Source organism: Epinephelus lanceolatus, chromosome 6, assembly GCF_041903045.1.
Source record: "Epinephelus lanceolatus isolate andai-2023 chromosome 6, ASM4190304v1, whole genome shotgun sequence".
In the NCBI taxonomy this organism is placed as follows: domain Eukaryota; kingdom Metazoa; phylum Chordata; class Actinopteri; order Perciformes; family Serranidae; genus Epinephelus; species Epinephelus lanceolatus.
The window spans coordinates 17,988,474-18,003,678 of NC_135739.1; the positions used below are offsets into that span (position 1 = coordinate 17,988,474).

Genomic DNA, 15,205 nt, shown 5'->3' on the forward strand with positions numbered 1-15,205 from the left:
GCCACTGTGCTCTTAGGAACCTTGAGTGCTGCAGAAATTCTTTTGTAACCTTGGCCAGATCTGTGCCTTGCCACAATTCTGTCTCTGAGCTCCTTGGGCAGTTCCTTCGACCTCATGATTCTCATTTGCTCTGACATGCACTGTGAGCTGTAAGGTCTTATATAGACAGGTGTGTGCCTTTCCTAATCAAGTCCAATCAGTTTAATTAAACACAGCTGGACTCCAATGAAGGAGCAGAACCATCTCAAGGAGGATGAGAAGAAATGTACAGCATGTGAGTTAAATATGGGTGTCACAGCAAAGGGTCTGAATACTTATGACCATGTGATATTTCAGTTTTTCTTTTTTAATTAATTTGCAAAAATTTCTACATTTCTGTTTTTTTCTGTCAAGATGGGGTGCTGAGTGTACATTCACGAGGAATAAAATGAACTTTTTTGATTTTAGCAAATGGCTGCAATGAAACAAAGAGTGAAAAATTTAAAGGGGTCTGAATACTTTCCGTACCCACTGTATGGGCTCTTAAGGGAAGCCTTGTCTCTCTTGTTCCACAGAGATCACTTTGGCCAGGAAAGGGGGATTTTTTTTTCTCATTTGTAGATTCTAACAATCTACATTTGGATACAACATCAAGCTTAAAGCCAACAATTCATATGAAAAAAACAAAAAGTGTAAAAAGAAACACAAGAAATTGTCAGGTAACGTGGAATTACAACATCAATTAGATAAACCAGAACCTTTAAAACTGTAACATGACTACAAACTGAAATACCCATGTTTGGTGGAAAAAATAAAAAGATATGTTTTATGTACACTAAAATTTCTCCAAAGGTAGCTTAACAAAAGGCTGATCTGAACTTTTGAAATAACAAAAAAAAACAAAAAAACAAGACAGACAAAATGATAGACGGAAATAAACCAACCGACAAACGAGAATCTAAAGTATGAAGAGGAGAGAGGCTTGATGGGCAGCTCTGCAGCAGATTCACAGTTAGCCACAGCTAGGTCACAGTTGAGATTTCAATCTGCAGCGTTTAGTTCCAGCCTGCAGACAGCCACACAAACCATTTTGGATCAAAACAATAAAACAACTGGAGAGAAGAAAAAAAAAAAACTCATAAAAAAAAACATACAAGAAAAAAAAGGACATTTTCAAAGTTCTGATGGCATAGCTCAGAGGAAATTGTCACTGGAGCGACCTTACTTTGTTCCCCAGTGGTGTGGCTTAAAAAAGAGGGGGTTATTATGGGATTCAGCAGGCCCAGACGACTTCAGACAGCACAATAGCGTTTCAGACAGCTTTACCCACAGCTAACACTGCTTCCACATGAAGATGACCTGAACCGCGCAGAGCTGTGCCCTGTTTTTTTTCTTCCCCACATTGTCCCGTGCAGCGCAGCATCTTTTAACTACAAGAGGTGGGGGGTAGCAAGTAGCCCGGCTCAGCTCAACTTAATGGTGTGAGTCACACAGAAAATAGTACCTAGCCACCTCTCACATTCTCACAGCAAAGTGCAGGTGAAGCTTCGTCGCTTCAGCTTACTATACATTTACAATCACAGCTTACTAGAAAACCCAGGGGCGTACCAGCCCTGGTGATTGCCAAATCCATTTAAGGCCTTTCGAGGCATCAACATGCCTGTACCACTACAACTCATTAAACAGTCAAATTGTCTTAAAGTGACATGTTTGATTAAGAGTAACACAGGAACATCCCATCCAAACCTTTCTCACTGATGGCAAACGCTCATAACTAAATGGTCAGCATAAAAAACAAAACAAATATAGCACTCTATAGACTCTACATTAGAGCCATACTTCCCATTTAACCTCTGTAAGCTGTCTCTTTAATAAAGCAAAGTGTTGTCACTGACCTACAGTTAAGGGGGCGCACACACTTATGATTAATCTCTTGGCGCAACAGAACCTCTGTTGCAAAATATGGCTGTTACCAATTAAGACTTGTGCATCTGAGACCCTGATGTCCCATTTTATGCAGTAAGTACCAACAGCAAACACTCAGGTTCCCAGCAGTTATCGGGTAGTCACCAAAATATCCAGCCGTTCACACGTCTAAGACCTAACGCAAGCTAGCATCATCATCTTTGTAGCATCAGAAGACTTTACTTAGGGAAATAACCTCATACTTTTTAAAAGTTTTAGGACTCAAAGCTATGTTCTGACACAGAACAATAAATCAATTTAACAATTACACCTAATCTCTCCTTTGACACAAATGCACACACAACAATAAATCATGTCTCTGTACCAAACCCACTGTAAAGCTTATAAAAACACTCATACCAGCTCATATCAAACTAGTTCACACAACCTCTCACTGGTGGGTAAAGCTGTCTGTGGGTAAAGCCAATGGGAAAACTGGGCACTGAGGAAGGTGATGGTTAGGGAGCTGGGAAAGGGGTTGATTTGTTTTAACGTTTCACGTAATAACCAATCCGATGTATCAAAGAAAAAATGACTGCTCCTGAAATTGTGACAAACATCCCTCCAACCACCCATATCAAGTCCCCTCAATATCCTGCGGACCACGAGGGGGGGGGGGCAGAAGGCGCTGGCGTGACAACAGTTGATCACTACATGCCATCGTAGGTGAAGTTTTCCATCTTGACTGTCTGTCTGATGAGCAGCTTGGACTCCCGCCGCTCCTCGTTCTTGATGGACTTGTTGATGTCCATTATCTTTTCACAAATGTATTTGTTCACTTTGGACAATCTCTGCGTAATCTCTGCACTGTCGGCTGTCTCTTGAGACACTCTGTCGTAGAGACACTCTGGGGAAGGAGCGAGCGTGAGCAGTCAGACTACATCGAATTAAAAACGACTAATCTTATCTTTGTCTGGTATCTAATGAATATAATCAAATGATTCAAAGGCTGTATGAAAAGAAGAAATTCACTTTTCTGTACCTGATGTTTTCCAACTCGTCTCAGCTTAATAAAAACCCACCAGAACAAGAATTCATCTCTTTCACAGCCTTGATTTTATAGGTTTAAACTTGGGAGTTTATCTTACCTCTGACGATTTTCAGTTTGCTGGGCGACAGTGGAGGTTTGGGCAGGGCATCTTTCTTCTTTTTGGTGGCCACTCCAGTGACACTACGGTTCTTGAGGGTTTCTGTGCCCCAGATCATTACAGCCAGGTTCTTTGTGAACTTGGAGTCTCCCTGGGTCCGCTGCAGCTGGTGCCACTTCTCCTCCTCCACCCAGATCCCTCCACCGAGGTGTACCTGCCGAGAGGACAAGTGTTAAACCACATTTCAACATAGGCAGTCTGCTGTAGGTAAAAATATCTTGTAAGCGTTGTCATCTGCACAGCGCCAGACAAAATGAAAAACGAATGCACTGTGACTTTTATCAGTTCGGTTTAAAAACAACAGGACTGGCGCATTGACACTTTCAAGCAGACAATGCTCTACAGGACAGTGTCTTCAACTCCGCGCTCGCTCACTCGTGCAAGATTTCTAATCAGTACCACCAAGTGAAAATCTGTCTGCATCATCCACGGGGAAAATAAATACTTTGAACAAAATAAACAAATGCTATAACAGTTACCCAACTGTTTCATAACCTTTAGAAGTTGTGAACAAAAAAATAGCTTTGCTAAATGTCTTAAAAACAAAATAAACAAAAAAAACTTTGAGACACTGAGAAATTAAAGTGGACGAAAACATGGATCCCTGATGGTTCATGTTGTTTCAACAGATGCTGGAGCATCAGACTTCAGAGCAATAGTTAGACTTTATTGTTTACAGATCCGATTTGAAGTAGGGATGGCAATTTCATTAAATCTTATTGATGTTTAAACAAAATTTATACAAGAGGGAGAGCAAGAAGCAACCAGGCGAAGGAGAGAAAAGAACTAAACTGAGATTTAACTCTATTTGGTACCATACTTGGGAGCATAGGACTGACTGGAAATTCAATAATACATTTTATCCAATGATGATGACGCTGACCGCCCACTTGCCTGGTACATTTGTGTTGGGTGCTGCAGGATCTGAATCCAGTGTCACCCATCCACAATGCTCAGTGTGGGTGTAAACCCCTCTAAATCTAAATGGACAAGGCAGATCATAGCCTGTCATGAGAGAACACATTTCAACCAGCTCCCGCTTGGACCAAATTACAAATCCCAAGAAGCACCACTTTCACCAACCAGGATGCATAAATAAGCTCAGGTCACTGGCTGCTTGTAGCCTGGATTACCTCCAATATGAACTTAGCCTGTAGCGCTCTACACACTTCCCCTGCACATTGCATAAGCCTGCACCAAACACTCCAAGCCGATTGCCGGCCTCGCCAGACTGCCCTGGTCTTCTAGGTGAGCTAATGCAGCGAGGGGCATATGTGACTTTCCCTTCTCTACTCTCTTATCACTGTAAAGTCTTTAGGCTAGCATCCAAAAGGCTTTTCCCTGTGCAGCTAATGTGCTTTAGGCCCCCGGCCAGCAGACAAGCTTTTTACTGCCCTTAAGTTAGACAAGATTGTTTTCCCTCCCTCCCCATTGCTCTCGTTTATCTCTCTCCCTCCATCTCTCCGCCTCCTTTTGCACCTTTTCCCCTCCTCTCTCACTCTCTCACTAGGGCTAACCTGTCAGTCACTTTAAATTCCTCTCGTGCAAATAATTAATATGGGGTCCCTGATGTAGGAGAGTTCTAATTTGCAAGTGTTCTTCACGCTTGAAGTGGCTGCAGGCCCCAGAGCTTGTAGTACCAATTCCCCCCCTGTCATCAGAGACAGGACGCTGGTTGAGTTACAGCGGTGGGGGGAGTAAAGAACCCTAACAGGCTAATAAACACTGATGATGCTGGCTGGGCTTGCAGGAACAATAATAATCTTCTCAACCTTGTTTACCTGCTAGGGTAGGGCAGCCAGGGGGAAAAGACTGATCAACTATGACGGCATGTTCCCAGGTCCATGGGTGTTAAGAGGAAATACAGCATTTCCTGCAAAATCAGGATACTTCCCGCGATCACCTCCAGGCAGAGAGCCAGGGATGCAGAAGAGGGAGTTGAAGGATTCAGGGCTTGCGAAGGGTGAGAGGGGTTTTTGGGATACCCTTAAAGGGAAGGCTGAAAGTCTCTCTCTGTAATGTAACATCTGACCATATAAATACAGGCATATTTATATATATAAGTCAAGAGATCGACATATAAAAGAAAAATATGCAATTTATGTGTTTGATTCAGAGATTAAATTGATCACTGCTAAAAATACAAGCCTGGTTTACTGCTGACTGACTGAGCTTTACTAACAAGCCTTTAAAAGCATCAGAAAACACCTTAAAATTTGTTGTATGTTGGACTGTTATGAATGGCAGTGCCAGGGTTACCCTCTTGTTTACCTCTACATGAGTGATTTTGCCTTCAAGAATAAATGTCAAAATACACACAAAAAAAGATGACAACTCGACGGGAACGTGACAAAGACCACATGGAAGGTTGGTATCAGAAAAATAGGCATGTGAACAGACAAGACAAGACAGTTGAAAAGGTGGTATTAACGTGCCAGCGAGATGGAAACAGGGATAGGTAAGGAAATAAAGAGTGTCCATCAGTCCAGTGAGACTTACCTTCCCATCGTTGCAGGTGTACACTGTTCTGGGTGAAGGTGAGTAGCTGGAACTGGTGTTGGCTTCTTCTCTGCATGTCTCCTGGGGCTCAACAATGGGTTCAACCACTTCAGCCTTGATTGTCTGAGTGCCATTGTCATGCATAGGCTCTGTAGATACAAAGCAAACATTTAACATTACGGAGATAAACGTGACAAATTGACGTCTGTCAGCACTTCAAATTGACGCAGTATCATCAGAGGTCATTTATCAGGTACTAGTCAAAAGGACACTGATAACACTTGCCTACATGCTAGTTGGAAACAGCTAGTTGAACTTTAATCTCCACAGTATCTAGCAGCATGTCGCCATGACTTTTCTGGTCTTTAAAACTGGACCAGTTCCCACCTGCTTGTCTGCTTGCTTCCCGCCTTGGCCCTTTACTCCCTTGTGCCTCGAGACAGGCAGTTATTTTAGCCCAGTAACTAAGCTGGCTTGGTGGCTGGCCATGTTAAGCTCCAATGTAGCTGATGAGTTTTAATATCGGTCAGTGCACTCCATCCTCTGCCCGACAGCACCCCAGGGTGCTCTAATCTTTAGCCTGTCCATTAGATGGTCCTGCCAGTAGCCGGGCGCCTCTGTCCCAATCTACATTTGGGCTGAGGTTAACAACACCAGCATCTGGCAATGCTCGAGTTTGCACACTGCTGCGCACTGCACTGACACCACTTTTAATCACACTTGTAGTGCCTTTTGTTCAACTTCCTGTACTGGATTCACTACTTTTGTACTGGATTCATTAAAATCCTATTGCTGGATTATAATCTCATTGTTGTATTATGTGTATGTATCTGTTCTTTTTTTCTTTTATAACCTCCTCTTCCAGGCTGACTGCTTACATTCAAGCCCCAGTTGTAAATCTGACTTTAAATTTCCTTCTGCAAAGACTTCTTCTTTTATCCTTTTTATCTTAAGTCTTCTTGGGGATCTTGGAAACCTGCACAGAAAACACTGCTGCTCTGGGAATACTGATATAGTGTATGTAAAACTGGGCTATACAATATAAACTTGACATAATTTACAGGCTAATTGATACGCATTAGCAAACCTGATCTACTTCACACTGCTACAGGGGGGAAATTTCTCTATATGTATCTTTAAAAATCGCAATGTCTGATAGTGTTTTTAATATCAAGAAATGCCTACACGTTATTAAGCTTGACTAAACCTACAACCCTCTTTGGTTTTAGGATGGTCACTCTCACCATTAGTCCACCATTAGCTGAAGAAGCAAGCCAAACTAAAGCACCCTAACTTGAGGTTCTTGTTCTTAACTTTATCTGTGTATCTTACTTTCAGTAGAAAGACCATTTTTAACCGCAGCCCAAAGTGTTCATGTGAATCTAGACTGAAAAGCCAAGGTCTAAATAGTGCCAAAGACCCATTCAAGGGCCTTTAGCTGCATCTTACTATGTACTTAACAGTTACGTTTGTCATTTGTCACCTAGATGTTCATAAAAAAGGCATGTCAGAGAGGTACAATCAGTGCACTGTGCAGACATACAGTAAACTCTAGGGTTAGAATATGTCTACACACACGCCTCCCTCTCCTCCTGACACTGAAAATGGAATATTCTGGCTGTCTATGACTGATTTTCTAAAAATAAAAAGCTTTGAATTGGCGTCTTACGACTATGTAGGTCTTCACTCTCAATATCAATTTGACTTAAGTAGAAGTTTTCTTTAAATGACTGAAGGCTAATAAACTCTGTGGCATACACAGCAGTGGTGTGTGTGTTGGTGTGCATGCTCCTCCTGGTGTCTCACCGCTGCCTAGTCTCATGAGAAGTACGTCTTGCAGCCTCCTGTTGAAGTCCCTCAGTTCTTTGACTTCTGTCAGCAAGCTGCCATATTCCTTCAGCTTCTTGGCCTGCTGCACCAGCTGCCTGCGGGTTCTCTCCAACTCCTGCTGCAGCCTCCTCATCTCCTCCTCCTGTTGCCTGTAGCTGTGAACCAGCTCCTCGTACAGGACCCTAGGAACCACCGCCGCAGCTATCCCAGACACACAATCCGTGTCTACCTCCAAATGCTGTTGTTGCTGCTGGTGATGATGTTGCTGATGCTCTGCTTCCATATCTTCATCTTCGTCGTCCGCATCTTCTCCCTCCTCGGCCAGCCGGTCCTCGTCCAGGTCCTCCTCGCCCTCCATACAGGAGCTGGCTGCATTTCTCTCCAGGCGAGCCACTACTGCTGCCAGGCTCTTGGAGGAGTTGGAAAGGGGGCGTCCGTGGTCCTGAGACAGGGCCTGAAGAAAATAACAACTGTCAATTTAGGAAACAAATAGGCCAATTTGATTAAACTTGAATTTGAGTATATGAACAGGATAAAAATAAAACAGGTGTTTGAAGAATATTTTACAGAATATTTTTGCTGCACCAGTGACAATGTGCTCTTGATATGTGACAAGCTTATAAAGCAAATAAGATAGAAAAATCAATCGAAAACTAACATGACAGACTGCAAACAGTTTGTTTTGACTGTGTGGATCTCAACAGGAACTGGGAGAAGAGGAGTCACTGAGTTCTTTGATGAGCCGCTCAGAGGATTTGTCTGTGAAAGGGCAGCTGTCCAGAGTGCTGAATTTGTGTTAATCCAGCATATGGTAAAAATAGCGTGGGGGATTTTGGGTGTCAGCCAAGTTTATGGAAATGTGACATTGTATTATCAATAGATATATTTAAATACAGGACTACTGTTGTGTGTGCATCGGCATGACACATGCAGTCACACTGCGCCCACGTACACACTGTTGACATAAGTTTTTTCAGTGTGCAAAAATATTTAGGGTGCTCAGACACAAGATTGTTTATGTGAGTAATTTCAGTGGGATAATATTTAAGTATATCAAAATTTCATTTCACCCCTGCTATCAAAAATAATCATCATTTCAGCATTATCAAGGAGCAGTGTGATTGTATGTTACAAGCACACTTCTGTGAGGATGAGTCCATTATCCAGTGCTGCCCATTTAAATGAAAATACTTCCAAAATAACACAAGGACTGTCTACTCTAGGTGAGCCTACCTTTTTATGTCTGAGAGGCATCCTCTCCTCTCCAAAATTGTTCTCAATAGAGTTTCCTGAATTCTTGATGGACATCTTGGGAATTTTCATCTTCTTTTGCATTATACTGTCTTCAAATTCCTCTACTGTATCTGTAAAGTGCAGAAATACAAGCAGGGAGAACCTCATAAAGTTTCCAAAAAGTTAGATGGATTGTCATAAAACGTGAAAAGTACCTGCAGAATTATTTCATCCATTTGTCCAACTGGAGCAGAGGGCGTTTTGTCTTTCCATTCTGCTAGATCAAACTAGTTTTTAGCACTCTTAGCCCAGAATTAAGCTTTACAGAGGGCTGCAACACAAATTGTCCTGTCTATACGGCGCTTTAACATACCAGGCGCTGTGAAGGTTAGAGGGATCGGACCGGTCTCGCAGCCCAGACAGCTCAGATTCGGGGATTAGTGATGTAGCTAGTTAAAGCTCGAGCATAGAAAATGACCGCGAGCAAACATCACTGTGACAAGATAACGTTAAGCAAATTATTTCACTTGCACACTTCAGCACACTGACATGATGCGCTGTCATGAGAAAGCCATGACGCTGACATGTTACTGACAGACTGACTGTTATACGTTGTCTCCATAATATCCGAGACACGGCGATGACTGCAGCACCGCATCCCCTCTGTGGCACAAACCGACAAATAAGCAGCTAACAAGCTAACCGCAACCCACCAAAGCTCTCGGGCTATCGTCTCGACAACATCTGCAAACATCTGTAAAACTGACAACAGTTCAACCACGAGCTGTCACATGTGTTTATCATGTAGTGACAGCTCTGCGTCTGCACGCAGCTAACTAGCGCGTCAGCGCTAACATGCTAACGCGGAACGAATACACATCAAGCTAGCAAGCGTTAGCTCCATGTTGTAAACAACCGTTGTGACTGGCTAACATTGCATGCCACGTATTTAGCGAAACAAGCAGCACTACTCTGTCGAAACAAGAGACCTAACTCTTGGAAAACGACACACAGAGTGTAAAAATCTATAAAGCACTGACGACAAGGTATGACTACCCACCAAACTTATCTTAGCATATCTAACTAGCTTATCTAGCTAGCCACAGCCGAGGACGTTGTTGTGGCTATCAGTGTCAGATTCCAGCTGATCACGTCCTGACACATCGGACAAAAGGACTTGCTTTGACACCTTGACACGTTTCGCGCACATCAACGTTACTTGGTCAGGCAGAGAAAAACAGCATCAAAAAGAGAAAAGCTGATGTGTTAAGAGGGCAACTTACCTGCAAGGGCAAGGATCTGTGCTTCGCACGGCTGGCCTGCGCTGCCATTCTCTTCAGTTCTGTGAACCAGATACACCTTCTGATTATCAAAATCTGTTTTGTGCAGAGGTCTGAAATCTTCGACATTTGAAACGGGTAACGCGTAGCACATATCGTCTTCAAAGAATCTAACAAAAGCATACATTATTTACTTCTCTTTGGTCCTGCACTTTGGATATGGTTGACAGTTTTTCCTCACAAAGTATTAAAAAAAATATACACATAGGGGGGGCTGGAGATGGTGTCTGCGCTCGGCTACTCTTGCCTGGTCCACATCACCAGGGTAGATCATCAAGGCATAAGTAATAGACATGACATTAACTTTGCTGTTAGGAGATGTTCAGATAATTAAGTGTTTAAAAACAATTTTGATTTATTTGTATCATAAAAAATTTAAACACAATTCTCCCTTGCACCTGTAGTGCCATTATAATATTAAAAAGCGTTTTTATTTCTCTTAAATTTAAAAAAATCTTCAAAGAACAAGACTTCCAAAAATACCACTATCCATTTTTTAATATTCTAAGCATTGTTTTAAGTGATTAAGGAAGACATTTCACACATCTTGGGTCATTACTCATGAATTTAGACACCCATTACTTCTCACTTTGTCTTCTAAGGGAATTGTTTCAGGGAGCTGCTGTAAGAAAAGCCACCAAGATGATTACCTGCCTGGTCAGATCTCATTGGTGTCAGTGTGCTTTCATGTGTTTCCTGGTGCAGCCCCACCTCTCATCTCCTCTTTGTATCACAACAGAGAGACTTAAGGCCAGCTGACAGAAATGAACTCTTTGTTATTGTAAGACAGCTAGGTGGTTATAAACACAGGATGGATTTCTCTCAGTTGTTACTCTAATGGAGAGCACCACAGTCGATAAATGACACTAACAATTTCGTTCTGCTTCGGCTGCTGTAATTGAAAAGTAACTGATGCAGAACTATATGGAGGCTTTTTTTCTTCTCTGATATTTCGTTTCATAGTTTCAGGCATTTAGTTAGTTATGATTAGGCCTGATTCAAATGCCACCTCTCCCATGATGTTTGTTCACTGTGCTGTATGACCGGTTTCAGAGTCTGTTAGATGTATACAAGAGAATTTAAAAACAAACAAACAAAGCGATCACAATAACGCTCAGAACAAAATGCCAGTCATTTTATGTCAGCTATTGGAGCAGGATTTTAGGCTGTTTCTAATACAAGTGAGTGGTTACATCTGAGACTAGCTGCATAACTTTTCAGTGAAGAAGTACTAAGTTGTCAGAAGAAGTTAATTTTGCAGCATTTTTTAATGAAAGGTTTGATTATTTCATATACATCTATGCACTGATATTTTGGCAGAGGCCCCAAAAACTATAACAGGAACGAGAGTGATGGATAAGAGATTTGAGCAGCTTCTCAACAAGTCGAACAGAGGATTACTGCTAATCTAAGCTTCTGTTCAGTGGCTCCCCTGTCCTCAAGGCTGGGCTTGTCAACATAAGGCTGCTCAGTTTCTGCAGTGTTCTGTCTTTGAAGTGGCCAGTGATTAAAGGGGAACTCCACTCCATGTAAAAGTCTTGCATGATGTCGAAGTTTAATCTAAATTTAAACAACTTTCTCCAAAAGAGTTTAAGTGGGTGCTCAAAAGATGGGAATTTTATTTTTTTTAACAGACAGTTCTAAATGTGATTATGTAATTTTAAAGAAAATCCCTCTAAACACACACATTTTCCTGCTTTTTTTTTCAGAACAACTCCTAATAAAGTGATACATTTCTTGTAAACTCACCACAGTCTGCTATTTCCATTTAATCCACCCCTATTGTCATCATGTAATTCCTAAACATATTTTATTAGCATTTTAGGAGCAAAACTATTTAGTGACATGAGCTTTTCCAAGAATGAATCCGCACCCACTCCCTCCCACCCTCCCTCATATGAGGTTGAGAAATAGCAATAAGAACAGCAGCGCATCAGTTAATAATAAGAATAATGACTGAGATACATTAATGTAAAGCAAAGTGGAGAAAAAAGAGTGACAAATACACTTATATCATCATGTAATTCATGATAGCACAGTTTACAAAACTGACTGTAAATCCATTGCTAATACAAATTACTATTCATGCCAGTTTGCACAGTTGCTCTACTTAAAGTACTTTTTATTTCTGAACTAGTCTTTATAAGGTACTGTACGTCACGTCAGCCTCTGTGAGAACTATTTTCATGCACCAAAAGTCTCACAACTTAACCCATGTACTCCCTTTCCCTCTCTGTAATTATTTCATGAAACGTTGCTTCACTGCACTCCTGAGCTCTCTTGTTCGGCTCAACCAGGTCACAGTGCTGGAATGAACTCACTGTTTTGTGTAATATATAGAAAGTGTACACTTTTATATATGAACTGCAAGGCTGATTGGTCACTGCCGCATCTTTGCCACTTGTTATATAATATTTTCTTGATTATCTCACAAGTGATAAATGGTGTACTGTTTATCTATGCAATAAGGGGATGAAGTATATTATGGTTTAGTAAAGATATTCACATGCCCATGGTCCATACAGATACATACATTAGTCGAGAATTCATCATGTACTGTACAGCATTCATCAGATAAATAACCTCCTGAGACCCTGCGTCCTCATGAGGACATCACATTTTGGGTTTACTGGACTTTCTACTTCACTCTGCTTAACTTAAACCTGTTGTCCTCATTTGTGGACACTTCTTTGTGCCATCTAGTGGTAGTAAGATCACCATACACTAATCCATGTAAAAACAAAATGGCAGCCATCTCTGCCAAGTCTGTCTGCAGCCGATCCCGACACAAAAGTGGACAAGGTCCAAAACCTGATCATATTTTATGGTTGAAACTTGTTTATTTATCATTGATAAAGCTTGTAATTTGATATGACAACAAATTAGACTAATTCTAGCAACAATAACAAGCTAAGACCCTGTCAATTAGGAAGTACTCATCTGAGAACATTTTTGAAGACATTGGGAATATTCAACTTGTTAAAGGACTTTGGAACTTTATTATCACCTAGTTTGAGGACACTGGGACTTTATTATCATTGACAATGTTTAGTTGTTTATACTTATCAGGCTCTACTGATCCCAAATAGCTAGGAGGAATTAAAAATGCATAGCAAACACAAGTTCAGGTCTCAGGAGGATAAACAAAAATATATAAATATATATATATAAATATATAAACCTGTCCGCCACATATCACTGAAGCACTCTACATATCTTAAGGTGCTGCATACACACACAGAGGTTCCGTTTTTTCGTTCACAGTTTGTTAAACAGTGCAACAATGGTAGGCACAAATGATCTGTGAGCCTGGTTGGTTCGGAGGGATGGCACCCGATACTGCCTGATAGTAACAGCTCGAATATACTAAATAGGGGATGTAAAGCTCCCTATTAATCACCTGCCCTTTTTTCACCACTCAGTAGTTTTGCAGTTTGCTGCTGTCCAGCAATCTCACTGGACGTATTGACTATTTTATGTAGGTTGTTTTTGTAATTCACCATCAATGTAATATACCAGGAAGTAGGACAGAAAGTTAAAATCCTGTCTGTGGTTGATTGACATCCCTCTGACCCAAACATTACAGTGGGTCCTAAGGCTATAAAATGAAAGCTGGGACATGCTGTCTCACCCCATGGGAGCTATGGGGTGTGACACATGTAACTGGAGCTGCGATGTCGGAGGGTTACAGCAGACACTGTTAGAAATAAAGGGATGGTGACCACTCAGGTGCTCTGTGGGTGTGTCATTTGTAGCCTCCATGGGTTCACTTGGCCTGAGAGAACTTTTTGGGTACACTTGAATGGATGATAGCTGTAGATGCTACAGTGAAACAAATGAGTCCTCTCCATGTTCTATTATAGTGCAGACCAGATTTTACTGCCCATGTATTGTACCCAAAGATATGACGCCATGACTTCTCATTTTAATCTCCTTGGTGGGTCTCAGGCCTTGTTCACAGAAAACATTTACCATGTAACAGCAGGAATGCTCTCGCTGTCTAACAAACACACACACACACCCTTATATCAGACTATATACAGTACATGTAATTAGAGAGGGGCTGCTGCACTTTCAGTCACGTATAAAATGACCTTTCCATGTCCGAAGCGGTAATAAATATCACTTTTAAATATCAGTGCTGTGTGCCCACTGTTGTGTGTTGACTTCACACCATCATGAGAATTAAAAGCAGAGCTGATATTTATTTAATAAATCCAGTCAGCTCTTTTTTTAAATAGTTACTCAAGCACACAAAATCCACCCTGAGTCGTTGCAAACTATCGGCACGCTAATGAGCAGAAGATACAGCGATTGATTCAAGTTGAAGGAATAACTCTGGATCATATTTTACCTATGCTTTATCTATGGGGGCAGTTGATCGGGTAAAGACTAGAGTCAGGACAGAAGCCAGACATCATGTCCTGCCTATTAGCTCCACACTGCCAGGCTCATCTATCTTTATTGGTCATCCATTAGCCTGTATTATAGGGAGACACGGCATAATAGCAGTAATGATGCTGATGATGGAATTAGACTGCGGGTACACACGTCATCATTGCAGTGTTGCGCCTGGAATCATAAAGAGTTCCCACTGACAAACGGACAGATGGATGGACAGATAAAGTAAACGACCCCTTTGGGCTTCTGATCAGTGTGTGTGTGTGTGTGTGTGTGTGTGTGTAAATATGTGTGACAGACAAATATAGTGAGAGAAGCAGAACAAGATGAGGTCTTGCAATTTAGGTGAAAAATGTCTGCGGCGCTTGGAGGTGTGCATTAACTTAACGGCACGTAGACAGTCAATCTAAAGGCAGCACCTGTGCCAATCTGCAGGATGGACAGATGCTGGTACAGGTGTGTGTGTGATGATGGTTGGCAGGGGCGAGCGCCAGCCTGAGCAGCGGCATACAGACAACAGACCCAGCAAAATGACGATGCCAGGCATCAGACAGCCGGGACGGAGGGATCATTTAGACAACTTTCTGGAAAGATGCTCTAAGATCAGGAAAGCACTGAGTAAAATGAAGATATGGGTGTCTGGCTCCAAGATGACGGATTCAGAGGAGCGTAAACGTCTTTTATGGGCGATGTGCCACCACGATCAATCACAACTGTTTACAGTCCGGGGTAAAAGCGTTTTCCTATTTTGGTTGGAGGCACGTCACCAGTCTTTCTCTTATTATGCCTCTTAATTAGCTCCGCATGAAT

At 41.8% G+C, this 15,205-nt stretch overlaps 2 protein-coding genes across 4 annotated transcripts in view; both read right to left on the reverse strand.

Moving 5' to 3' along the window:
• The window catches only part of agbl4 (AGBL carboxypeptidase 4), a 394,549-nt gene that overhangs the window by 98,381 nt on the left and 280,963 nt on the right, over nt 1-15,205 (reverse strand). The window lies entirely within an intron of this gene.
• bend5 (BEN domain containing 5) lies at nt 1,236-10,231 on the reverse strand. 2 transcript variants are annotated; one of them, XM_078168742.1, is made up of 7 exons: nt 10,120-10,221; nt 9,938-9,996; nt 8,655-8,785; nt 7,398-7,875; nt 5,592-5,740; nt 3,033-3,246; nt 1,236-2,791 (listed from the first exon to the last, which is right to left on the reverse strand). In XM_078168742.1, the coding sequence occupies exons 3-7, from the start codon at nt 8,754-8,756 to the stop codon at nt 2,595-2,597; spliced, it is 1,140 nt and encodes a 379-aa protein (XP_078024868.1). In that variant the 5' UTR covers nt 8,757-8,785; nt 9,938-9,996; nt 10,120-10,221; the 3' UTR covers nt 1,236-2,594. The 2 variants fall into 2 exon arrangements, with proteins under 2 accessions (XP_078024868.1, XP_033477563.1); XM_033621672.2 differs by having other exon boundaries at nt 9,938-10,231.